Source organism: Amblyraja radiata, chromosome 5 (assembly GCF_010909765.2).
Source record: "Amblyraja radiata isolate CabotCenter1 chromosome 5, sAmbRad1.1.pri, whole genome shotgun sequence".
Classification (NCBI taxonomy): domain Eukaryota; kingdom Metazoa; phylum Chordata; class Chondrichthyes; order Rajiformes; family Rajidae; genus Amblyraja; species Amblyraja radiata.
Genome location: NC_045960.1, coordinates 12,949,129 through 12,975,309, shown reverse-complemented (window position 1 = coordinate 12,975,309; position 26,181 = coordinate 12,949,129). Strand labels below are relative to the sequence as shown.

The window sequence follows — 26,181 nt, the reverse complement described above, 5'->3', positions numbered from 1 at the left end:
GACCCGGGTTGGATCCTGACTTCTGGTGCTGTCTGTACGGAGTTTGTACATTCTCACTGGGAACACTGGGAGAAAACTCATGCAGTCACAGGGAGAACGTACAAACTCCGTACAGACAGCACCCGTAGTCCGGATCAAACCTGGGTTTCTGACGTTGTAACGCAGCTACTAGAGTCAAAGAGTGATACAGTGTGGAAACTGGCCCTCCGGACTAATTTGCCCACACCGGCCAACATGTCCCAGCTACACTAGTCCCACCTGCCCGCGTTTGGTCCATATCCCTCCAAACCTGTCCTATCTATGTACCTGTCTAACTGTTTCTTAAATGTTGGGATTGTCCCTGCCTCAACCACCTCCTCTGGCAGCTTGTTCCAGACACCCACCACCCTTTGTGTGAAAAGGTTACCCCTCAGATTCCTATTGAATCTTTTCCCCTTCACCTTTATTGCCTTCCATCACAGTGAGGAATGTGGCCGCCTCGACAACTGTCCGTCTCATCCCTTCCTTCTTTGTTGTTTTTTTGTATGAGTTAAATGCGATTTTTTTCCCGTATCATATCTCCGTCCGCACTGTGGCCAAACATCGTGGTGCTGGCGGCCTCTGCTGGAGACCGACTTCAGGAGCCGCAATCGCAGGAGCCTGCAGGACTTAACTTATGTGGGGAATCCGCTGTGGTGGATGTTTATGTTAACTTTTATGTAGTTGTGTGTTTCGTTGCTTTTTTTCCTGTATGGTAATTTGAGTTTCACTGTACCTTAATTGGTACACGCGACAATAAACAGACCTTTAAACCTTTTAAATCTATGTCCTCCAGTCCTCAATTTATATACTCTAGGCAAGAGACTGTGCATCTACTCGATCTATTTCTCTCATACACCTCTATAAGATCACCCCTCATCCTCCTGCGCTCCAAGGAATAGAGTCCCAGCCTACTCAATCTCTCCCTGTAGCTCAGACCCTCTATTCCTGGCAACATCCTCGTAAATCTTTCCTGTACCCTTTCCAGCTCGACAACATCTTTCCTATAACATGGTGCTCAGAACTGAACATAATAATCTAAATGCAGCCTCACCAACGTCTTATACAACTGTAACATGACCTCCAAATTATTCAAATGTCTGGCTGATGAAGGCCAAGTACTAAAAGCCTTTTTAACCACCCGATCTACCTGCGACTCGACTTTCAAGGAACCATGCACCTATACTCCTAGATTCCTCTGCTCAACAACACTCCCCAGAGGCATACCATTCACTGTGTTGGTCCTCCTTTGTTAGACTTCCCAAAATGCACCACCTCTTATTTCTCGGTATTAAATTCCATCAACCATTCCTCAGCCCACCTGGCCAATCGATCCAGATCCTGCTGCAATCGTTCAGAACCATCTTCACTATCTGCAAAACCACTCACTTTTGTATCTTCAACAAACTTGCTAATCTTGCCCCGTATGTTCTCATCCAAATTATTAATATAGATGACAAACAGTAACAGGCCCAGCACCGACCCCTGAAGCTCACCACTAGTCACAGGCCTCCAGGCCTTCTTCAGGCTGAAGGGTCTCGACCCGAAACATCGCCCATTCCTTCTCTCCAGAGATGCTGCCTCACCCGCTGAGTTACTCCAGCATTTTGTGTCTACCTTAAAGATTTTCTTGCTACTGACTAACGTTGATGAGGCATATTGGTCAGCTTGGACAAGTTGGGCCGAAGGGCCTGTTTCTGTGATGTCTATGATTCCCAACTTCAGCAGCTGAACACTGTAACCCGGTGTGTACTGGGTATCTCAGTCTGATGAAGGGTCTCGACCTGAAACGTCACCTACGCCTTTTCTCCACAGATGCTGCCTGACCCGCTGAGTTACTCCAGCATTTTGTGTCTTCGGTGTAAAGCAGCATCTGCAGTTTCTTTGTACACCTAGTGCATACCCCTTTCGAGGTGCAGAGTTCAAATAAATGCTGAACAACAGCAGCTCAGTTAAGCTGAAACAATGTCCAACACTTGCATTTCAGATCCCTTGAGGTATTAAATCTCTGCAGTGGATTCCAGAACCACCAGTCTCTCCTGCGTTCAGTTCCTGCCAGGGCTGGAATCTATTGTGCTGCAAACAACCAGGGCAACTTGCAAGTTGGCTGCCAAAAGTCGGCAGCATGCACGTGGCTCCCGGAGCCATGTGCCAGTCACATCCAGGGGCAACTGCTGCATTCCTCAGGGACACAAGTGAAACGTTTCTCTTCCTTGCAGATGCAAGCCATTTTTGTTCAACTTGTGCTCAGAAAGTGCCAACAAATAAAAATCTGAGGCAATCTGAGGACTGGAATCTCGAGCAACGATCTGAGGTGGGGTGGGGGGGTGGCTGCTGCCACAGGCAGTGGGAGGTTGTGGATAGGACTATTTCGTGAGCTATTGTAACACCAGCTCCAGAAACGTGGTGACACTTGTGAACTGCCTAGAGGTGGCCTGGTGTATGATTTTACCAGATTATGTGCAAAACAAAGCATTTCACTGTACCTAGGTACACGTGACAATAACCTATCATTGACTCAATATAGTATAATTGGACTGCTGGAGGACCTTAGCAAGTAGAGCAGCAGCTATGGAAGGGGTAGGGGTGGGGGGGGTGGAAATGTTGACATTTTGGGGTACTGATTGGGGATGATCAGCCATGATCACATTGAATGGCGATGCTGGCGCGAAGGGCCGAATGGCCTACTCCTGCAGTTGAAGCCTATTGTCTATTGGCTCAAATCCCTGCAGCAGGACAAAGAGAAGAGAGGTGAGAGATAGCTGGTTGAGAGAGCAGAGGGGGAGCAGTGAGACAGGAGCCGGAGGACAGCACAGTGGCACAGCGGTAGAGCTGCTGCCTTACAGCACCAGATATCCAGGTTCAATCCCGACTACGGGTGCTGTTTGTACGGAGTTTGTACGTTCTCACTGTGACCGTGTGGGTTTTCACCGGGTTCTTCCCACACTTAAAGACGCACTGGTATATAGGTTAATTGGCTTCTGTAAATTGTAAATTGTCCATCGTGTGTAGGATAGTGCCAGTGAACAGGGTGATCGCTGGTCAGTGCCGGCTCGGTGAGCCAAAGTGCCTGCTTCTATGCTGTATTTCTAAAGTCTAAAGGTGATTAGTGGACCAGAGGGGCCAAGAACGACAGGCAGATGGAACCAGGTAAGGCAGAGTGGAGTTACATAGAAACATAGAAAATAGGTGTAGGAGGAGGCCATTCGGCCCTTCGAGCCAGCACCGCCATTCATTGTGATCGTGGCTGATCGTCCCCTATCAATAACTCGTGCCTGCCTTCTCCCCATATCCCTTGACTCCACTAGCCCCTAGAGCTCTATCTAATTCTCTCTTAAATCCATCCAGTGACTTGGCCTCTACTGCCCTCTGTGGCAGGGAATTCCATAAATTCACAACTCTCTGGGTGGAAAAGTTTTTTCTCACCTCAGTCTTAAATTACCTCCCATTTATTCTAAGACTGTGGCCCCTGGTTCTGGACTCGCCCAACATTGGGAACATTTTTCCTGCATCTAGCTTGTCCAGTCCTTTTATAATTTTATATGTTTCTATAAGATGCCCCCTCATCCTTCTAAACTCCAGTGAATACAAGCCTAATCTTTTCAATCTTTCCTCATATGACAGTCCCGCCGTCCCAGGGATCAATCTCGTGAACCTACGCTGCACTGCCTCAATCACAAGGATGTCCTTCCTCAAATTAGGAGTCCAAAACTGTACACAATACTCTAGATGTGGTCTCACCAGAGCCCGATACAACTGCAGAAGAACCTCTTTACTCCTATACTGAAATCCTCTTGTTATGAAGGCCAACATTCCATTAGCTTTCTTCACTGCCTGCTGTACCTGCACGCCAACTTTCAGTGACTGGTGTACAAGGACGCCCAGGTCTCGCTGCACCTCCCCCTTACCTAACCTAACCCATTGAGATAATAATCTGCCCCCGTGTTATTGCCGCCAAAGTGGATAACCTCACATTTATCTATATTATACTGCATCTGCCACACATCTGCCCACTCACTCAACCTGTCCAGGTCACCCTGCAACCTCCTAACATCCTCTTCACAGTTCACACTGCCACCCAGCTTTGTGTCATCCGCAAACGTGCTAGTGTTGCTCCTAATTCCCTCTTCCAAATCATTAATATATAAGGTAAACAGTTGCGGCCCCAACACTGAGCCTTGCGGCACTCCACTCGCCACTGCCTGCCATGAAACTCCTACTCTTTGCTTCCGGACTGCCAACGAATTTTCTATCCATGTGTCAACACCCTACCCCCAATACCTCTAAATTGGGAAAGAGGGGCAGGTGGATGATAGATCGAGGCAGGCTGAAGAAAAGGCAGATTAAACCAGGTGGGGTGAGGGGAGGGCGAAGGTGGAGATGGCTGTTGGAAGGTGATAAGCATGTGGTTCAGGTAAGTTTAGTGTCATGCATACCAGGGTGCAATGAAATTCCTTGTTCACACAAAGTTCAGAGTATACTGTACACATGGCAAAAATAAATACAACAATCAGTACAATGATGAATGCAAAACAGCAGAATGGACCAAAGATTATAGAGCAATCTCAAATAGTGCAAAACAAATACTCAGGTGCAATAACAGAATAACTGAATGAGGTTGAGAGCTACGAGTACGAGGCAGCACAGGGAAGGCGTGTAATAGACGTAATCGGTTCAGGAGTATGATAGCAGTGGGGAAGTAGCTGTTCCTGGACTTTCCAGCTCCTGTATCTTCTCCCAGAAGGTAGAAGAGAGAAATGGGAATGGTCAGGCATCCTTGACGATTTGTCTAGCCTTCCTGAAGCAATGTCCAGTGCAGATGGACTGGATGGAAGGAATGACGAGCCTGTGATGGACTGGGCTGTGTTCATCGCTCTCTCGGGCAAGGGTTCCAACCCGGGGTAAATTTCGCCTACCCAGGGGGTAAATTTGTTGATTCTGATATTTTTTTCTCATTGACTGACTGTGTTTGGTTCTGGTTATACTTGTATCTGCTCATCATTAGTTGTTCATAAACAAGTGAAATAATATTGTTATGTGCTATTAAACTTGCCAGGGGTAAATGGGACAAAATAAAAGGTTGGGAACTCCTGCTCTAGGGGTTCAGGCAGTCAAGAGCAGAGCAGTTGCCGCACCAGGGCTGGGATGCATCCGACCAGAATACTTTCAACAGTGCATTGTAGAAGTTCAAAAGAATCGTTTGTGGATCGTTTGTTTTTGGCACATTGCCTGAGCGGTGAGGGTTAACTGGGACACTGAGCCACCCTCACACTTTAGTGTTTAACCTGAGAGGGGCAAACTTCAACACTTGGTACTCCGCCAGATATTTGTGTCCAGCTGCTCAACTGTGACAACCGTTCCAGAGGAGGGAACCGACACACGGAGCCACGGCTGAAACAATGTGGATGGAAAGATCCCCAAAAATACCCCCGTCATTCTGTATGACAAAAACTATGATTTTCAAGCACCAACCTCATCCAACGACCTCTCTCTCTTTAATTTCAGCAAAGCAGGGGGAGCTGGATCATCGACTTCAGGAAGCGAAGTGGAATTCACACCACAGACTGCATCAATGGTGCTTAATCGGTCGAAGGCTTCAATTTCTTCGCTGTACACATCACCAACAATTTGGCAAGAAAGCAAACAAATGCCTCTACTTCCTCAAAAGACTAGGAAGTTGGGTATGTCTCCAATGATTCTTACCGACTTCCACAGACGCACCATAGAGAGCAACCTATGGGGCTGCAGCACAGCTTGATTTGGCAACCACTCTGTCCAAGGCGGCAAGAAACGGCAGAGTCATGGATCCAGCCCAATGCATCCATCCCACAGACCAGCCTTCTCCCCATCGACATTCACACCACCGGTAGAAACAAGGTGCTGGAGTAACTCAGCGGGTCAGGCAGCACCTCTTGAGAGAAAAGGATGGGTGAGGTTTTGGGTCGGGTCCTTTCTTCAGGCTGAAAGTAGAGGGGAGGGAACTGGAGGTAAGAGAAGGCCAGAACAACGCAGGGCCGGCAACAGATGACCAGGGAGGGTGGAGCTCATAACAGCCCGTTGTTGGGGAAGAGGTGATAAAGAAGGTATACAAGGATGTGAACAGTGTAACTAGTAGGACAACTGGGGGGACAGAGGGGATGTAGGGGTCACTTAAAATTCAAGAAATCAACTTTCATAAAGATGGGCTGTAAAGCAGCACAAGCAAAATATGAGGTGCCTTTCCAATTTGTGTGTGGCCTTGATCTGACAGTGAAGGAGCCCCAAGACTTCAGCAGTTCCTTTCTACACGACATTCACACCACCTTAAGAAAGCAGTCAAAGGTCACTCAATCCCCAGTCATTCCTTCTTCTCCCCTCTCCTGTTGGGCAAAAGGTAAAAAGCTTGAACGCAAGTACTACAAGATTCAAGATCAGCTTGTTCCCCGCTGATATCAGATTCTTGAATGGACCTCTCGTATGTTTACAATATATTCTAGATCTTCCAATCTACCTCTGCACATTTTTAATCTGCGCTTTCTCTCTGGCTGCAACACTATATTCTGCACTCTGTTTATTTTTGCTTTTGCTCTATCTGTTGCATTTATATCTGGCGTGATCTGCCTGGATGGTATCCAAAACAAAGATTTCCGCTGGATCTCGGTACATAAGACATTAATAAACCAATATTAAGTTGGGGTTCGGTGAAGAGAGGCAATGAAGTTCTTACCTCTTTCTTTCCTGTTCTTCTTTCTCTATTTTATGAGAGGTGACATATGGTTCAAACAGATTGCAGCATTTGTTCACCAAATGGATAAATTCCACCATGGCATTTTCTTTATTCATGCTCCCCAAGGCAGTCCATTCTCTCCTAATAATAAAAGGATGGAAGGACATCTATCAGTGGTCTTACTAAACTATTAGCATCACCAAATCAAAGTGCGGCACAGTGACACAGAGGTAGAGTTGGCGCCTTGCAGGGCCAGAGACCCGGGTTCGATCCTGACTACGGGTGCTGTCTGTAGTTTCTTCATTCTCCCTGTGACCGCGTGAGCTTTCTCCAGTTTCCTTCCACACTCCAAAGACGCGCAGTTTTGTAGGTTAATTTGGCTTCTACAGCATGTAAATTATCCCTAGTGTGTGGGATAGTGCTAGTGTACAGGGTGATTGCTGGTCGGCGTGGACCCGACAGACCTGTTTCCACACTGTATCTCTAAAGTCTAAAGTAATACATTGAATTATTCTTGAACTGTAGATACACTGGACACATTTCCGCTACCTGCATTATTAATGACCAGTTAATGCACCTTTTTACAGCATTGTTTGAGGAGAAATGATACTCAGGTGCAGCCTGTTCTTTATGGTAGCAGTATATCCATTTTTACAAGTAGGGACATTTATCGAGGGCGGTTCAGTGGCGCAGCAGTAGAACCACTGCCTTCACAGCGCCAGAGACCCCGGCTTGATCCTTGGGTGCTGTCTATGTGGAGTTGGCACATTCCCCCTGTGACCGTTTGGATTTCTTCCGGATACTCCGTTTTCCTCCTACATCCCAACTGATTACCAGAGTTTGTAGCCACGCCGCCTGAAGGCACAGACTTCAATCTGGGAGCGATGAACGAGGACGATTCAAAAACTAGATGAGGGCCTTGAACGGAGGAATTCATAAACCAGACTCCAGACACACAAGCAGCAGCAGATGCTGAAATCCTGAGTAAAATACAATGCGTTGTAGGAACTTAGGGGGTCGGGCAGTATCTGTGGAGGGAATGGACAAACGATTTTTGTCAGGACCCAACTTCAGACAGATTATGGTAGTGGGGAGAAAGCTGGAAAAGAGAAGTGGGGGGCAGGACAAAACCTGGTATGCGATAGGTGGACACAGGGGAGGGGGGCTGAAATAGCATAGAGACCTGCGGCACAATTACCTCCTGTCGTTGCCAAGAACATCAAAGAAGCCGACCTCGGGACAAGAGTCAGGACTGTACGGGCCAACGGAGATCTGCTTGTGAAGAGCAACAAGCTTCAGTTTTTCTTCGTACGTTGGGTGAAAAGCTTTTCCATCTTTTTCTGTGGACAGAAAGAAAAATGATTAGAATTTCTGTCTGAAGAAGGGCCCTGGCCCAAAACGTCGCCTGTCCACAGGTGCTGCCTGACCTGCTGAGTTCTTCCAGTGCTTTGTGCTATGCTCATGATTTCAGCATCTGTAGTTCCTTGTGTCCCTAGAATTTCTATTAACGTTCAAACGTTCCCACACAAAGATTTGATCTGCTATCTTTTCTACAGCCTGGGTGCCAGCTAGTTACCAATGTTTACAGCAGAAATTACTGAATTGCTCAGAGCTCTCAATCCTTTGGGCAAAAGATACCAAAACTGCCTCTTGATTCTCAAACAGCAGAATACCACTGATACTTTTAAAGATTTTATTTAGTCAGAGGGTGGTGAATCTGTGGAATTCTTTGCCATAGAAGGCTGTGGAGGCCGTCAATGGATATTTTTAAGGCAGAGATAGATAGATTCTTGATTGGTATGAGTATCAGGGGTTATGGGGAGAAGGCAAGAGAATGGGGTTAGGAGGGAGAGATAGATCGGCTCTGATTAAAAAGTGGAGTAGACTTGATGGGCCGAATGGGCCTAATTCTGCTCCTATCACTTATAACTGTAAAATCTACGGGGTCACAGGGAGAATATACAAACTCCATAAAGACAGCACCCGTAGTCAGAATCGAACCCAGGTCTCTGACTCTGTAAGGCAACAACTCTATGGCTGCGCCTACATGCCGCCCTTCTGGCAGCTCGTTCACACTACCCTCTGAATGAAAAGTGTGATTTTGTTGCACCAGCCCTCTAAACATTTACCACTCCTTTTTAGAAGATATTTCTCATCTCTGACTCAATGGCCAACTCTATTTTGAGACCGAGACTCCAGCTTTCCTCTGACAGAGGTCATCAAACTCTGCATCTATCATGTGGAAGCTGGCATACTGATCCCATTACAGTTTTGATGTACAAAATCTAGGCAGCGGCTCTCAGATGAGGAGATCTAATTCCTGTACTTCTTCATTTACACCGACCCCACCTCCTCCAAGTGAAAAGGCTTCAAGTTTGTCCATCGACCGAATGCTTTAGATCTACAGCCCGAGTTGCTGATCTGACAAACAGTTTCACAGATAGTTTCTACTCAATCTCTCTGCTTTCGTGTCATGTAAGAGCGGAAGAAAAATACATCTGGTCTTGGTGATTTATCTACTTCCAAATTAAAACTTGGCATCATGCTCGGCATGGATATTGTGGGCCGAAGGGCCTGTTCCTGTGCTGTATTGTACTGTCCTACAAACGGCTTGGACAATAATTTCTGGACTATGACTTGATCCCGTGGACTATTTTAGGTTAAGGTTTTGTACCAAATGAAATGCTTTGTTTTGCATGCTAGCCAAACCGAACAGATATACTAAACATAAATACAATCAAGTTAAACTCAAGTAGAGCAAAGGGGAAGACACAGAGTGCAGACTATAGTTCTCAGCATTGTAGCGCACCAGTTCCACAGACAAAGTCCAATGTCCGCAATGCTGTAGAGATGAATCGGACAGTACCCTAGCTTATGGAAGGGCCGTTCAGAAGCCTGTTAACAGAGGGGAAGAAGCTGTTCTCGAGTCTGGTGGTGCGCGCTTTCAAGCTTCTTCTGTTGGACGGGAGCGGGGAGAAGAAGGAATGACCGGGGTGGGACAAATCTTTGATTGTGTCGACTGCTTTAACTTGCAGCTGGCTGTTATGGGCTAAGATGATACTTCGTGGGTACATGAATCCCAGAAGCTCAGCAAAAGACGCAGGTGAGTCACCTCTCTTAACTGGAAGTAAACACCAGCTTCTCCAGAAGCTTCTGTGGATAGACAATCACTGTGGATGTTTTGATGGAAAAAGGCGGATGTGCCAGTGAAATTACCCTGCATCAGAATTATCTTAATCTTCCTAATACCTGTCACCACTGCTAATCGATCTGGTTCCATCAATAATTCTGCTGAATTTTATATCACTCAGAGTCAGCATCATACAGCACAGTAACAGGCCCTTCGGCCCATCATGCCAAACATGCACCATCCATACTCGTCCCATTTGCCCGCGTTTGGCCCATGTCCCTTGAAACATTTCCTATCCATGTACCTGTCCGAGTCTCTTTTAAATGCTGTTATATTATCTGCTTCAACTACTTCCCGTGGCAGCTCGTTACATACACCCACCACCCTCTGAGTGAAAAGGTTTCCTATTAAATCTATCCCCTCTCAGCTTAAACCGATCTCGATTCCTCCACTCTGGGTAAAATTCACCCTATCGATTCCCCTCATGTTTTTGTACAACTCTATAGGATCAGATACATCGATCCATCTGTCCACTTTTGCTTACATTTCGATAAGATCAGCCTTCAGAACACCGTAACAAAACGTTGTAACCCAAAATGGTTGAGGTTTGTATCATTGAACTGCAGGGCACCATCACAAGTTCAGTGGGCTGGGTATAAAGACCACACTCATTTCTTATGTTTTAAGAAGGAACTGCAGATGCTGGAAAATCGAAGGTAGACAAAAATGCTGGAGAAACTCAGCGGGTGAAGCAGCATCTATGGAGCGAAGGAAATAGGCAACGTTTCGGGCTGAAACCCGTGGGTTTCAGCCCGAAACGTTGCCTATTTCCTTCGCTCCATAGATGCTGCCTCACCCGCTGAGTTTCTCCAGCATTTTTGTCTACACTCATTTCTTTACCAAAACTCCTGGGAGAATGCATATTCACTGTCTTGTAAACATAGAAAATAGGTGCAGGAGGAGGCCATTCGGCCCTTCAAGCCAGCACCGCCATTCATTGTGATCATGGCTGATCTTCCCGTATCAATAACCCGTGCCTGCCTTCTCCCCATATCCCTTGACTCCACTAGCCTCTAGAGCTCTATCATTCAATACACCTTATTCAATACACCTTACATTAGAATAAATTTTCTCCAAGTGTTCAACTGTGTTGGCATTGAACATAGAATAGTGTAGCAAAAGAAGAGGCCCGTTGGGCAACAGTGATTGTGCCGAACATGATACCAAGACCGATTCTTATCTGCCTGCACATAATCCATATCCCTTCATTCCCTGCATATCGATGTGTCCATCCAAAAGTATTTTAAATGCCACTATCGTATCTGCCTCCGCCACCACCACCCCCACAGCGCGTTCCAGGCACCCACCACCCTCTGTGTCAACTAACTTGCTCCGCACATCGCCTTTAAACTTTCTCCCTCTCACCTTAAAGCTGTGCCCTCTGGCGTTTGATTCTGATTGTTCTGATTGTCTATCCTGTCTATGCCTCTCATAATGGTATACACCAGTGATTCCCAACCTTTTTTAGTTCATGGCCCCCTTGGGCTCTTTAATTTTTCTGTGGCCCCCTCTGACATTATTAGCGGAAAAAAAGTGGGCCCCCTTCATTGAACCTGTGGCCCCCTAAATCCCCAATTTTTTCTGTGGCCCTCCCCTGAAATCTGCCATATGGCCCCAGGTTGGTAATCACTGGTATACACTGAAGAAGAGTCTCCACCCGAAACGTCTCCCATCAATGTTCTCTGGAGATGCTGCCTGACCCACTGAGTTACTCCAGCACTTTGTCTTTTTAAGGGATAGGTTATTGTACCAACAGCATGACACTAGGTTCTCAGTTCTTTCCTGTACTTGGTGCATTGTTTGGATTCCAATTCCAACAGAGAATGCTGGGGAAGCAAAATGTAATTCCAAGAAATGCCGCCAAATTATTTTAAATTCTTTTAAATTCTTTTAAAATACCTATTTATTTTTTACTAATAAGTGTACATATGTGTTAATGGTTGTCGTGTTTGTATTTTTTTAAACGGAGGAGATGTAATGGAATTTCGTTGCACAGTATTGTGCAATGACAATAAACGTATTCATTCATTCATTCATTCACAGAGGCTGGTTGCTTCATCACAACAGGGAGGATCACCAAAGCCTGCCTTTATCTCTGCTGTTTGATCACTATTAATGATCCCCACCCCGCTGTTGACTTTGTTTGTAGCCTGTACCATACATTAACTCTTTCTCCTGACTCGCCTCGTCTCAAAAGGATAGTCTGTTTGTACCATCCTTGACCCTGTATTAAAATTAAAATATCCGATCTGGGGCTACAGAGTCTTGCTTAACCTAGTTAATGGATTGCAAAACACACAGTGCCGGAGTAACTCAGCAGGTCTGCCCACATCTGTGGAGGGAAAAGGAAAAACAACATTTTGTGTCGGGACCCTTCTTCAGACTCAACCCGAAATACCATCTGCCCATTCCCTCCACAGACGCTGCCTGACCTGCTGAGTTCCTCTGGCACTTTGTGGTCTGTTCCAGATTCCAGCATCTGCAGTTCCATGTGTCTCTGGAAAATGTATTTATAGATTCCCCGTACATTTCAGCTCCTCGCAATCATTTGGCCTAGTTAAAGATGTTCAGTGTTCTTGGATGGCAGCTCAATTTTCCAGTTTGAAAGCCAAATTGAATAGGAATCTCCTGGGAAGGTAATTCTATTGTAAAAGTACTATAATCTGGCTTTTCCAGTTGCCTCTTGCAATCGCATGCTCCCTTCTTTGATTACTGTTTGCTTGATCTTGTGGCTCAGTAGAAATGCGCACCATATGATGTACAAATTAAGATGGAACTCTGAGTCACAGAGTTACACAGCGGAAAACAGGCCTTTTTAAAAGGCCCAACCCATCCATTCCAACCACCCTAGCTAATGTGAACGCAGCGATTGGTTCAGCAATGGGAAAGAAACTGTTCTTAAGTCTGGGCATCTGAGCTTTCAAGACCCTTATCTTCTCCCAGAAGGTAGAAGTGAGAAAAGGCAATACTTCCAGCCAGAAAGATGGATCGGATGGAAGGTCGTGCCGAGCCTGCGATGAACTGGACTGGGCTGGGATCAGCGCTCTCTGCGGGTTCAGGTGATCAAGAGCAGAGCAGTTGCTGCGTTCCCGTTTGAGGTAGCAATGATTGACGGGGGAATTTCAGCACTGGAACTGATAGCATTCTCAGCACTAAAACAAATAGATAACATGGAAAAGCAAATATATAAGGGCTGTTTTAACAGGCAGAGCGCCACCCCTCTCCAGTGCCGTATTATTTCTACACCAGATAACGACAAAAATGCCCTTTTGCCAATCAACATCGTGAAGATTGGGCCATTCAATAGATAATTGCACAACCCTGAACCAATACCATGGCGTTTTTTTTCTGGCTGTGTACAACTGGACGTAATTACTGGCTTTCCATCTTGAATGTGTGTCCACATCTTTGTTCAGCTGCTTCAGTAGTAGGAGGGTCTGAAATGTCCAACTACAAGCCTCTGCATTCTAACCTAACTGTACTAAATAAAGTATCTTCAAGTGAAACAATATGGACAGGAAAATTATTGTTTGCATATTTCGATCAAATACCATTCTCTGGTCAACCAAAGAATGCTGACACAAGGAACCGCAGATGCTGGTCGACAAAAATAGACACATGATGCTGGAGTAACTCAGCGGGTCTGGCAGCATCCCTGGAGAACATGGCTAGATGACTTTTTTTGGGTGGGGGCCCTTCTGATCATGAATTAGAGTCAGGTAAGAGATATCTTCCTACATTATCCATAAAAATGTACTTTGAAGTTCCAAACTGTGTTTCGGATGTGCCAACCCATGAAAGATACCAGAGAAACTAGTTTATGTACACATGCTATTACATCACAGTGGACAGCTCATTCTTCAACCTCAATCTCCGTTTTACTTCCCCATGCCATTTACTTGAAGAATGGGATTGGGATTGAATTGAGTGATCATTTGGCCAATAAGGACCTAATCTGTGAAGATAGACACAAAAAGCAGGAGTAACTCAGCAGGTCAGACAGCATCTCTGGAGAAAAGGAATAGGTGACGTTCTGGGTCGAGACCCTTCTTCAGACTCAGGAGAAAGGGAAACATGAGATATTGACAGTGATGTAATGAGATGTAGACCAAATCAATGAAAGATAGGCACAAAAAGTTACGATGATAAAGGAAACAGGCCATTGTTAGCTGTTTGTTCGGCGAGAACGAGTAGAGACAATGAGACTCAACAAGACGACTGAAGCTGGTACGACTTGGGTAGGGGAGGGATGGAGAGAGAGGGGATGTAAGGATTACTTGAAGTTCGAGAAATCAATATTCATACCACTGGGATTGTAAACTGCCCGAGCATAAAAGAGATGTTGTTCCTCTAATTTGGCCTCACTCTGACAATGGAAGAGGCCTAGGACAGAATGATCAATGTGGGAATGGGAAGGGAAATAAAAGTGTCTGTCAACCGGGAGATCAGGTAGGTCCAGGCGGACTGAGCGAAGGTTTAAACCAGCATCTGCAGTTCCTGTACACAGGTTTCGCCTAATGGGCTGAAATGCCATCATGATCTCTGGTGCTGTAAATCTAAAATAGATGGACACGTCAACAACAATATGAAGCAAGGTTTCCAAACTCTTAGAAATGATCTAACCTCTCCTTCCGATATGTCTCATGATCATCCCTCCGTCATACTGACCACTGAGTGCAAATAAGCTCTTACTTTTTCACTACACTTCACAATCTTGAAAAGCCTCTCTCCAATACCAATCCGCATGCAAAGAATCCCACTTTTGAAGTTCCAACTTAAAACTATAATTCGACAGTGCAATTATACGCTACAAATAATTTTCAATCCATGAAAGCTGCAGTGCAAAACAAAAGCGTTCCGTTTAGCATTAGAATATTTCTCAATGGCTGATTATCTGCAGTCTGTTCTTAAGGTTGAGGTTTATTATTGTCACACCTATAGAGGTACAGGGAAAAGCATTGTGTTGCATGCGATCCAATGAAAACAGATACTACTATACATCAATACATTCAAGCCAAACTCAAAAGTACAATAGGTGGAGCAAAGGGGAAGATACAGGGTGCAGAATATAGTTCTCAGCATTCATAAGTTCTAGGAGCAGAATTAGGCCATTTGGCCCATCAAGTCTACTCCGCCTTTCAATCATGGCTAATCTATCTTTCCCTCATCCCCGTTCTCCTGCCTTCTCCCCATAACCCCTGACAACTTACAAATCAAGAATCTGTCAATATCCACCATAAAAATATCAATTGACAGCCTCCACAGCTCTCTGTGGCAATGAATTCCACAGATTCACCACCCACTGACTAAAGAAATACCTCCTCATCTCCTTTCTACAGGTATTTCCTTTAATTCTAAGGCTGTGGCCTCAGGTCCTAGACTCTCCCACGAGTGGAAACATCCTCTCCACATCCACTCTATCCAGGCATTATAGCGCACCAGTTCCAGAGACAAAGTCCAATGTCCGCAATGGGGTAGAGGCGAGTTGGAGAGAACAATAGCTCATGAGATTTTCCCGCATCTGCAGTTCCTTCTTAAACACTCATGGAAGGACCGTTCAGAAACCTGTGCATCTGAAGTACAGACCAGGGAGGCCCCACTTTTCAGCATTGTTCCCTGGCTGTTTGAACTGATCTTAGATTACCACAGCACCTGTCAAAATCTAAAACTGCAGTCGCAGACTTCTAAAGTGTTGCAACAGAGGGAAGGAGAGAGGCAAGCCATATAGTTTCCACATAGACCATCCGTTTTAATGACATTGGCTGGTAAATATTAACCAGGAAATACTATCCGCTTCAGTGCTTTGTAAGTGGAGAATAAACAAAAAGCAACAGCGCGTGATCAATGCCCTGCACTTGAAAGTACATCTCTGTGCGTGACGGATGATATGCTCACCAATGAACGAGCCCAATAGACCTGCGTTTTGGGGAAGGGTCGGCTGGAGATGGGAAGATCGTGTGTTATAATCAGGGAGGAAATCTCAATTCCAGTGTCAGAACTCAATCCCATGGAGACAAACAGCACAGAGGCAGGCCTTTCAGCCCGCTATATTTGCATCAACCAACGCCACCCATTGACACCAATCTCATGTTATTCTCCCTACATCAGTCTACCACTCACCGACACACCAGAGGTAATATGCAGTGGCTAATTTGTGTTTATTGTGTGTTTTGTTATTTATTATTATTATATGTATGACTGCAGGCAACGAAATTTCGTTCAGACTGAAAGGTCTGAATGACAAATAAAGGAATCTAATCTATTCATCTACCAACCTGCACATCTTTTGAGATGCGGGTGGAAACCGAAGCATTTGATAAAAAACACGCATTGGGGGAACATGTAAACTACAAAACGTTAGCACCATATCGGTCTGATCATTACATGTTCCGATTCGAGGTAACCCTCCCTCTGGTGTGTTCTCCCCCCCCCCCCCCCACCCCACCCCCTCATTCCACTCCTCCCATTTTTGTCCCACTTTATAGCCCCTCCTCCAAGACACCATCTATTCTTGTCCCCTCTCCACTTCCTGGTTCCATACAGACACAGACAGCCGTCCAATCTGGTTCTGGTTCCCTCTACCATTCACCTCTCCCCAAATGGCCCCCCTTTATCACCTATCTTACAACACAGGTAGCCATTGAGCTCCTGTTTTTCACCCTCTCTCTGATGGACTGGGCTATTCTCTCTCTGCAATTTCTTGCAGACTTGGGCCGAGCAGTTGCCAAACCAAGCTGTGTTGCAACCTGACAGTGTGCTGACAGATGCATCTGGAGAGGTTGGTAAGAGTCATTGCAGCCTGAATTTCCAGTCTCCTCAGGAATCAGAAGCCTTATTGGGTGCCACAGAAATGTGGTTATGTGGCCTCTGTAAAATTGCCCAATAGTGCGTAGGAAGTGGGCAAGAACGCGAGATAACAAAGGGCTAGTACAGACGGGTGGTTGTTGGTCGGCGCGGACTCGGTGGGCTGAAGGGCCTGTGTCTCTACACTAAACTAATCCCCTTGTTACTGAAGCCACGTCCTCACTAGCACTGTTATACAACAAGGAACAGTGCAGCACCAAAAGATGCAATTTGGCCAACAATGTCTGTGCTGAACATGATACCAAGAATAATTCTTATCTGCCTGCACGTGATCTATATCCCTCCATTCCCTGCATGCCTATCCAAACCACCCTTGAGTATTGATTCTTTGGCTTTCTGCCAGCCCCTCCGCTGTAAGGCTGCTGGCAACAGCTTCAGTTTGCCTCTTGGTGCAACTAGCAAACCCTCAAATGGCTTATGAGCATACAAAGAATGTTTCAGCTGAGCACGAGCAGAGAAACACAATTAAACTGGAACAAGGTTCACTGGAGCCCAGAACACCAGAACAACAGCAACCTACAAAGGCTACAAGCAAGAGTTGACAAGTGGGAGGAATGTAAATTGTTTAATTTTGACAGCACGGACATTGCGGGCTACTACACTGTATATTCTCATGATCTTGTGAACTGCTATTGTTCATTCCAAATCCAGAGACAAAACACAACTTGCGCTATAAATGCGCAGCTAGCAAAATAGCACAATGTATAGAAACAAAACGGGCTCCATCTCCACTGCAAAATATCAATGAATGACAGAGAAACCTTTCAGAAAGCATGAAGCTGCAACGGGTAAATGGAACAGGGATGCTTTTAACAACTGCAGCAATACAGAAGAGACAATTATCATTCTATTCTCACCCTTGATGTGCTGACTCTCCACCCCAGTGTCCACTCTTCACTGCCGGTTCAACCGAGCGGGTCTGTGGGAGCAGTGAGTGATAAGTAGGTTCAAACCTGAACCTGTCCCCAGCCCAAACCCATTCACTTTGGACAAGGACCGCCCTGTTATACAACAAGGAACAGTGCAGCACCAAAAGATGCAATTTGGCCAACAATGTCTGTGCTGAACATGATACCAAGAATAATTCTTATCTGCCTGCACGTGATCTATATCCCTCCATTCCCTGCATGCCTATCCAAACCCCTCTTGAACACCAATATAGTTTCTGTCTCCACCATGCACAGTGTATTAAAGACGTACGCAGTGGCAACAGGGTGGCAATGCAAGGCTGGTGGAGTTGCTGCCTTACAGCGCCAGAGACACGGGTTCAATCCTGACTACAGCTGATGCCAGTGTGGAGTTAGCATGTTTTCCCCGTGGCCGCATGGCTTTTCTCCTGGTGCTCTGGTTTCTGCCCATATTCCAAAGTCAAGCAGGTTTGTAGGTTAATTGCCTTCTGTAAATTATCCTTAGTGTGTAGGATAGAAATAGTGTATGGGTAGTTGCTGGTCGGCACAGACTCAGTGGGCCGAAGGGCCTGTTTTCACTCTGTATCTCTAAACTAAACGAAACTAAAATACCCCCAATAGCGCATTCCAGGACGCCATCCACCACCTTGTGTGTATAAAAACGTGCCCCGCATATATCCTTTAAACTTTGCCCCTCTAGTATTTGATTTTTCCATCCTGGGAAAAAGGCTCTGACTGTCTACCCTATCTAGTTCCTCTCATAATTTCATATCTGGAACATCTGGAAAGTATTCTGGAAATCCATTCGCACCACACGACTGCATTGGTCTCATCTCTATACATTACCTCATCAATGTTTTCTATCACATTGGTCAAACACTACTTGCCCTACACAAATCGATGTATGTTTGCCTTAATTAGTCCAGTTTCCTCCAGGCAACTATTGATCCTGTCCCAGATGAATGATTGTAAAAGCTTTCTAACTGCTGAGGATCAACTGACCAGTCTACAAGATTGGCACAGTGTCATCATTTATTGCTCAGGAAATTGAATACAGAGGTTAAGCTTCAGTTTTATAGGACTTGAGGATTATTTATTTTATTCTAATACATGGGGTTTTATTCTAAGACATGGAATGCTGGGTTGTGTTACAAGGAAGGCTGGACAGGTTAGTATTATATCCACTGGAATATAGAAGAGACACAGAGAGAGGGAGAGGGAGGGGGAGGGGGAGAGGGAGGGGAGGGGAGAGAGAGTGGAGAGGGAGGGGGAGAGAGGGGGGGGGAGGGGGGGGTAGGGGGGGGGGACGGATGAGAGCGGGAGAAGAGGAGAGAGAGAGAGAGAGGAGACGAGAGATGAGAGAGAGTGCGAGACGAGAAGAGAGAGAGAGAGGAGAGAGAGAGGAGACGAGAGAGAGCGAGAGGAGAGAGAGAACGATACCGGAGAGGAGAGAGAGAGGAGAGAGAGAGAGAGAGAGAGAGAGAGAGAGAGAGAGAGAGAGAGAGAGAGGAAGAGAGAGGAAGAGAGAGGAAGAGAGAGGAAGAGAGAGGAAGAGAGAGGAAGAGAGAGGAAGAGAGAGGAAGAGAGAGGAAGAGAGGAAGAGAGGAAGAGAGAGGAAGAGAGGAAGAGAGAGGAAGAGAGAGGAAGAGAGAGGAAGAGAGGAAGAGAGGAAGAGAGAGGAAGAGAGAGAGGAAGAGAGGAAGAGAGGAGGGGAGGTGAGAGGAGAGAGAGGAGGGAGTGAGAGAGGGAGAGAGAGAGGGAGAGAGAGAGGGAGAGAGGGAGAGAGAGGGAGAGGGAGGGAGAGGGAGGGAGAGGGAGAGAGAGGGAGAGAGAGAGGGAGAGAGAGAGAGGGAGGAAGAGAGAGAAAGAGAGAGGGGGAGGGAGGGAGAGATGGGAAGTGGGGGGGGGAGGGAGAGGGAGAGGGAGAAGGAGACGGAGGTCCAGCAAGCAGAAGGCTTTCCTAAATGGGATAGGAGATTTCAGGGACCGCGTGTTCCTGTAACAGTGAAGGGAAAGGCTGGCAGGATTAGTGAACCCTGGTTCACGAGGGTTGTAGATACTCAATATGTCAGGCACATGCAGCTGAGATCAAGCAAATCCCTTGAGTCAGAGGGTGTTAATGCAGGGTTGTTTTCCAGAATTGTAACCAGTGGTGTGTCGCCGGGGATTGGTGCTGGATTCACTGTTGTTTGTCATCGATATTAACAATTTAGATGAGAATGTACTTGGCATGATTAGTAAGTTTGTGAATGACTCCAGAATTGACGATATAGCAGAAAGTTAATGTTATTTTAAATTACAGCAGGATCTAAATCGACTGGGAAAGTGGATCAAGTAATGGCAGATGGAATATAACTCGGACAAATGTGAGGCATTGCATTTTGTTAATTTAAACCAAGGAAGGACTTGCACCGTAAATGGTGGGGCCATGGAGTGTGTTATAGAACAGAGTTCTAAGGGCACAAATGCATGGTTTCCTGAAAGTAGAGAATTAAGCTTGATTAGTCATTACCCAGGCCACTTGGCCAGATGATCAAGATGCTGCTGTAATTTGTGATAATCATCTTCACTGTCTACGATGCTATCTGCAAGCTTGCTCAGCTTGCTTTGTACATTCTCATCCAAAGAGGTGAGAGATTACCGGGGGTGGACAGGAACGTATTGACATCACAACCAGCCATTCTCTTATGAAATGGTGGAATAGACTCGGGCATCTACTTCGGTTCTTAATTTACACGCGTGGATAAGGTGCTGTTCTTTGATTCCCAATGACTTCGGTTTTACCAGGGCACAATCATTGGACATTTACGTCCCGCTCATTCCATCTTCTTGCCTCTCCCATCGGGCAGAAGGTACAAAAATTGAAAGCATGTACCTCAAGATTCAGGAACAGCTTGTTTTCCTATTGCAGGTATGATCACAATGTTTGAAAAAACCATTTGGACAAGTACAAAGATAAGATTTGTTTAGAGGGATATGGGCCAACTACAGGCAGGTGGGGACGAGTGTAGATGGGGCATGTTGGGCCAAAGGGCCTGTTTGCACACTGTCTGAGCTTCTTCCCTGCTGTTATCAGACTACTGAACATTCCTTCCATAAGCTAGAGGGATAGTCCTCATCTCCCAACCTAACTTATTCTCTATAATGCTGGAATACTATATTCTGCACTCTGGTATTTTTTCTCTTTGCATTACCTGTTGTACTTGTGTACAGCTTGATCGTACTCATGTCTAGCATGATTTGACTGGATCTACTCATGTACGAATGTGCCTATGTATAGCAAAGTTTTACTGAACTGTATGCAAAGAAAATAATTTCACAGTACCTAGCTGGGTATGTGCGATAATAAAGAACGGTCGAAACTGCAATACGTAATGATAGAGCCGCTGCCTCACAGCATCGGAGACCCAGATTTGATCCCGACCTCGGCTGCTGTCTGGGTGGAGTTTGCACGATCAACCTGTAACCGCATGGGTTAACGCTGGGTGCTCCGCTTTCCTCCCACAAGGCGTGCCGGACTACAGGTTAATTGGCCTCTGTAAATTGCCCCGTGCGTGTCAAGCGTGGGGTCACAAGTGTGATACGGTGTTATTAGTGTTCAGTGTGGATTTGGTGCGGCCAGTTTTCATTGTGTATTTCTAAAAATATATATTTCACCATGCGGTACAAGAAACAATAATAAACCAATTCCAATACTTCTGGATGCCACATTAGGTCAAATGCTGGCATGATGTTAAGAGAAGTCACTCTAAACTCTGGAATCCATTTCTGTTGCAAGGCTGGGCTGAGGTTGAGAGCCAGGTGGCCCTGTTACAACCCAAACTGGGCATTGGTTGGTGAGTGCCGCTTGCCAGCATTAATAATGTAATCTTCAGGTACCTTGCTGATATTTAAGAGTAGGCTGATGGATGGCAATTAACTGGATTGGATTTTTTTTTCAGATGAACAGGATATACATGGGCAATTTTCCACATTGCCACATGCTGGTGCTATAACTGCACTGGATTTACTCGATTACAACACCCATCTCCAGTACCACAGCTGGAGCACAGAATAAAACTCCCAAGTTAATTTTTACCTCCAGCATTTCCTGGTCTTAACCATTCAGGAAGAACTCGCTTTTTTAAAAAAGAGTCCAAATGAGAGAACTCGCATTTGCCCATTGAAAACAATTTGCCATAATTTTGTTCGTTGATACTTTTGCAATTTAACCCTTCCATGCACACAGTTTATAATGTAGATACAAGGAACTTCAGATGCTGGTTTACAGAAAATGACAGCTTTTTTTTTTAGTCAGAGGGTGGTGAAAATTCCACAGATGGTGGAATTTTGACACAGACTGCGGTGGAGGCCAAAGTCTTTGGGTATTCTTTAAGTGAAGATTGACAAATTCTTCATTCATAAGGGTGGCAATGGTTATGGTGAGAAGTCAGGAGAATGGGGTTGAGAGGGAAAGATAGATCAGCCATGATTGAATTGCAGAGTAGATTTGATGGGCCAAAAGGCCTAATTCTGCTCCTACGATTTGTGGACACAAAGTACAGGAGTTATGCCCCTGTCCCACTTAGGAGACCTGAACGGAAACCTCTGGAGACTTTGCGCCCCACCCAAGGTTTCTGTGCGGTTCCCGGAGGTTTTTGTCAGTCTCCCTACCTGCAACCTCCGGCAACCACCTGCAACCTCCAGGAACCGCACGGAAACCTTGGGTGGGGCGCAAAGTGTCCAGAGGTTTCCTAAGTGGGACAGGGGCATAACTCAGCGGGCCAGGCAGCACCCCCGGAGAATATTTAGAGGCAACTCTTCCTGAAGAAGGGTCACAACCCAAAAAGTCACCTACCCACATTCTCCAGAGACGCTGCCTGAACTGCCGAGTTACTCCAGCACTTTTTGTCTTTTTTTAAAATAAGCCAGCATCTGCACTTCCATGTTTCTAAAGGAGAGGTAGATGCAGGTGACCAGGGGTTTCGATTGGCAAATGGTTGGCCAAAGGGCAGAGATGAAAAGACAAAAAGGTAGCTAGATGAGGAGAGAAGGGGCATGAAATGCAGTTTAGAATGTTGCCTATCTTATATGTCATCAGCCATCTTGGGTGCAAGGCCCTCGACAACATCAATTGTGATTAACAAACGCACTGAGTAGCTGCAGACCAAGCAGATTCCTGAGGGAATCTAACTGTCATATCCTGTCCATCATCTCTATTCTCTGTCTCCTGACACTCAACCCATTTCCTAACAACCTCTTAAATGGAACATTATCGGAACATTGTAGTCCTTGCTGAAGACATGAGACATTAAATTGATTTGCAGCAGTTGTTATGGAACAAGATCAAATTATAACCTGACTTTACATAGAAACATAGAAAATAGGTGCAGGAGTAGGCCATTCAGCCCTTCGAGCCTGCACCGCCATTCAATATGATCATGGCTGATCATCCAACTCAGTATCCCATCCCTGCCTTCTCTCCATACCCCCTGATCCCTTTAGCCACAAGGGCCACATCTAACTCCCTCTTAAATATAGCCAATGAACTGGCCTCAACTACCTTCTGTGGCAGAGAATTCCAGAGATTCACCACTCTGTGTAAAAAATGATTTTCTCATCTCGGTCCTAAAAGACTTCCCTCTTATCCTTAAACTGTGACCCCTAGTTCTGGACTTCCCTAACATCGGGAATGATCTTCCTGCATCTAGCCTGTCCAACCCCTTAAGAATTTTGTAAGTTTCTATAAGATAGGACATTGCAATTTACATTGCAATTTAACTAAAAGTCCAGGAATGGGAATTTAGATTTGGAAAAATGGAGCAACTGTACTTTGGCACATTAATTTTGAATATATATTCAATACAAATTTATGTTAAAACAGTTAAAAACACACCTCTGCATATAAATATAGCAATTTTCCAGCTAATATTCTTCTGTAGTGTTCTCATTAATAATTGAAATTATAATGTAACTATCACTATGTAATTCTTGAATGGAGTATTAGAAACAAATTTAGATGACAGGTTTTCACTACAAATCAGTTTAGTTTTAGTTTAGAGATCGTGTGAAAACAGGCCACTCGGCCCATCGAGTCGGCACCAACCAAGTTCCCCTATGCACTAGTTCTATTCTACACACTAGAGACAATTTATAAAAGCCAATTCATCTACAAACCTAAACGTCTTTGGAGTGTGGGTAGAAACCAGAGCACCTGGAGAAAACTCCACACGGTCACAAGGAGAACGTGCAAACTCCGTACAAGGGTCTCGACCTGAAACGTCACCAATTCCTTCGCTCCATAGATGCTGCTTCACCCGCTGAGTTTCTCCAGCATTTTTGTCCAGCCCCCATATTCAAGATCATACCCGGGTCGCTGGCGCTGTAAGGTAGCAACTCTACCCAAGACTTTGAAGCCGTGAGGCAGAAGCTCCATTAGGGCAGCAATTTTAAAATAGGGACATTGGATTGTTTTCTCTGGAGCATCGGAAATTGAGATGAGGCCTGATAGAAATATGTAAAATTAGGAGAAGCATAATAATAATAATAATAATACATTTTATTTATGGGCGCCTTTCAAGAGTCTCAAGGACACCTTACAAAAATTGAGCATGTAGAGGAAAAACATGTAAGAGGAATGAAATAAATAGTAGAGACATGACTAGTACACAAAGTAAAGACAGAATTCAATACAAAACACAGTATGAGGCAATTAATGCACAGATGAAAAGGGACGGGGACGTGGGGCTAAGGATAGGCAGAGGTGAAGAGATGGGTCTTGAGGCGGGACTGGAAGATGGTGAGGGACACGGAATTGCGGATCGGTTGGGGGAGGGAGTTCCAGAGCCTGGGAGCTGCCCTGGAGAAGGCTCTGTCCCCAAAACTGCGGAGGTTGGACTTGTGGATGGAGAGGAGACCGGCTGATGTGGATCTGAGGGACCGTGAGGGTTGGTAGGGGGAGAGGAGGTCAATGAGATATGGGGGGGCCAGATGGTGGAGGGCTTTGTAGGCGAGGATCAGGATTTTGTAGGTGATCCGGTGGGAGATGGGAAGCCAGTGAAGTTGTTTGAGGACTGGAGTGATGTGATGCCAGGATTTGGTATGGGTGATGAGTCGGGCGGCTGCGTTCTGGACCAGTTGGAGTCGGTTGATGTAGGTGGAGCTGATGCCAAGGAGAAGTGAGTTGCAATAGTCCAGTCGGGAGGAGATGAAGGCATGGATGAGTCTTTCAGCAGCGGGCGGTGTGAGAGAGGGTCTGAGTTTGGCGATGTTGCGGAGATGAAAGAAGGAGGTTTTAATGACATGGCGGATGTGAGGCTCAAGAGAGAGGGTGGAATCAAAGATCACGCCAAGGTTGCGGGCCTGGGGAGATGGGGAGACAGTGGTGCCGTCGATGGTGAGAGTGGGGTTATTGATTTTGCTGAGTGTGGCTTTGGAGCCTATGAGGAGGAATTCTGTCTTATCGCTGTTGAGTTTGAGGAAATTATGTTGCATCCAGGTTTTTATAGCTGACAAACAGGAGTTGATATGGGAGAGGGGGGGGTTGTGGGGGGATTTGGTGCCAAGGTAAATCTGGGTGTCATCAGCGTAACAGTGGAAGTCCAGATTGAAGTGGCATAGGTTTAAAGTGAAAGGAGCAAAGTTTAAAGGTGATGTCAACGTTTAAAGAAGACTGACCAAAAAGGTTGATGAGATCAGAGCTGTAGATGTTGTATATATGGACTTCAGCAAGGTTCCGCATGGTACTGCTCTAGAAGGGTAGATCGCATGGGATCCAAGGGGAGATATTTGAATGGGTAGAAAATTGGCTTCATGGAAGGAAGCAGAGGGTGGTGGTGGGAGGTGGCTTCTCGGACTGGAGGCCTGTGACAAGTGGTGTGCCTCAGGATTCGATGCAGGGCCCATTACTGTTTGTCATCTCTATCAATGATTTGAATGAGAACATACATGGCAGGATTAGCAAGTTTGAGGAATGATGCAAATGTGGGTGGTTTTGCAGATAGTGAAGATAATTGTGAAATATTGCAGCAGGATTTTGGATTGGCCAGGTGGGCTGAGGAATGGTTGATGGAATTTAATAGAGAAACATGAGGTGTTGTATTTGGGGAAGTCTAAGATGGGCAGAACCTGCACGGTGAATAGTAGGCCTCTGTAGAGTGTTGTGCAGCAGATGGATCTAGGAGTGTAGGTGCATGGTTCCTTGAAGGTGGAATTACAGGTAGATAAGGTGGTCAAAAAGGCTTTTGGCAGATTGGCCATCATCAGTCATTGTGTAGAAGTTTGGAGGTCATGTTACAGTTGTAATAGATGTTGGTGAGGCTGCATTTAGATTATTATGTTCAGTTCTGAGTACAATGTTATAGGAAAGATTTTGTCAAGCTGAGAACAGAGAAGATTTACGAGGATGTTGCCAGGACGAGAGGGTCTGAACTATAGGGAGAAGTTGAATAGGCTGGGACTCTATTGCTTGGAGCTCAGGAGGATGAGGGGCGATCTTATTGAGGTGTATGAGAGGA

General features: G+C 45.7%; 1 protein-coding gene across 1 annotated transcript in view; it reads right to left on the bottom strand.

Moving 5' to 3' along the window:
* The window catches only part of acbd3 (acyl-CoA binding domain containing 3), a 57,287-nt gene that overhangs the window by 14,086 nt on the left and 17,020 nt on the right, over window positions 1-26,181 (bottom strand). The window contains exons 3-4 of the mRNA XM_033020487.1: window positions 7,923-8,064; window positions 6,725-6,865 (exon numbers count right to left, since the gene is read on the bottom strand). Of these exons, the coding sequence (XP_032876378.1) occupies window positions 6,725-6,865; window positions 7,923-8,064 (283 nt within the window). The remainder of the gene's footprint in view (window positions 1-6,724; window positions 6,866-7,922; window positions 8,065-26,181) is intronic.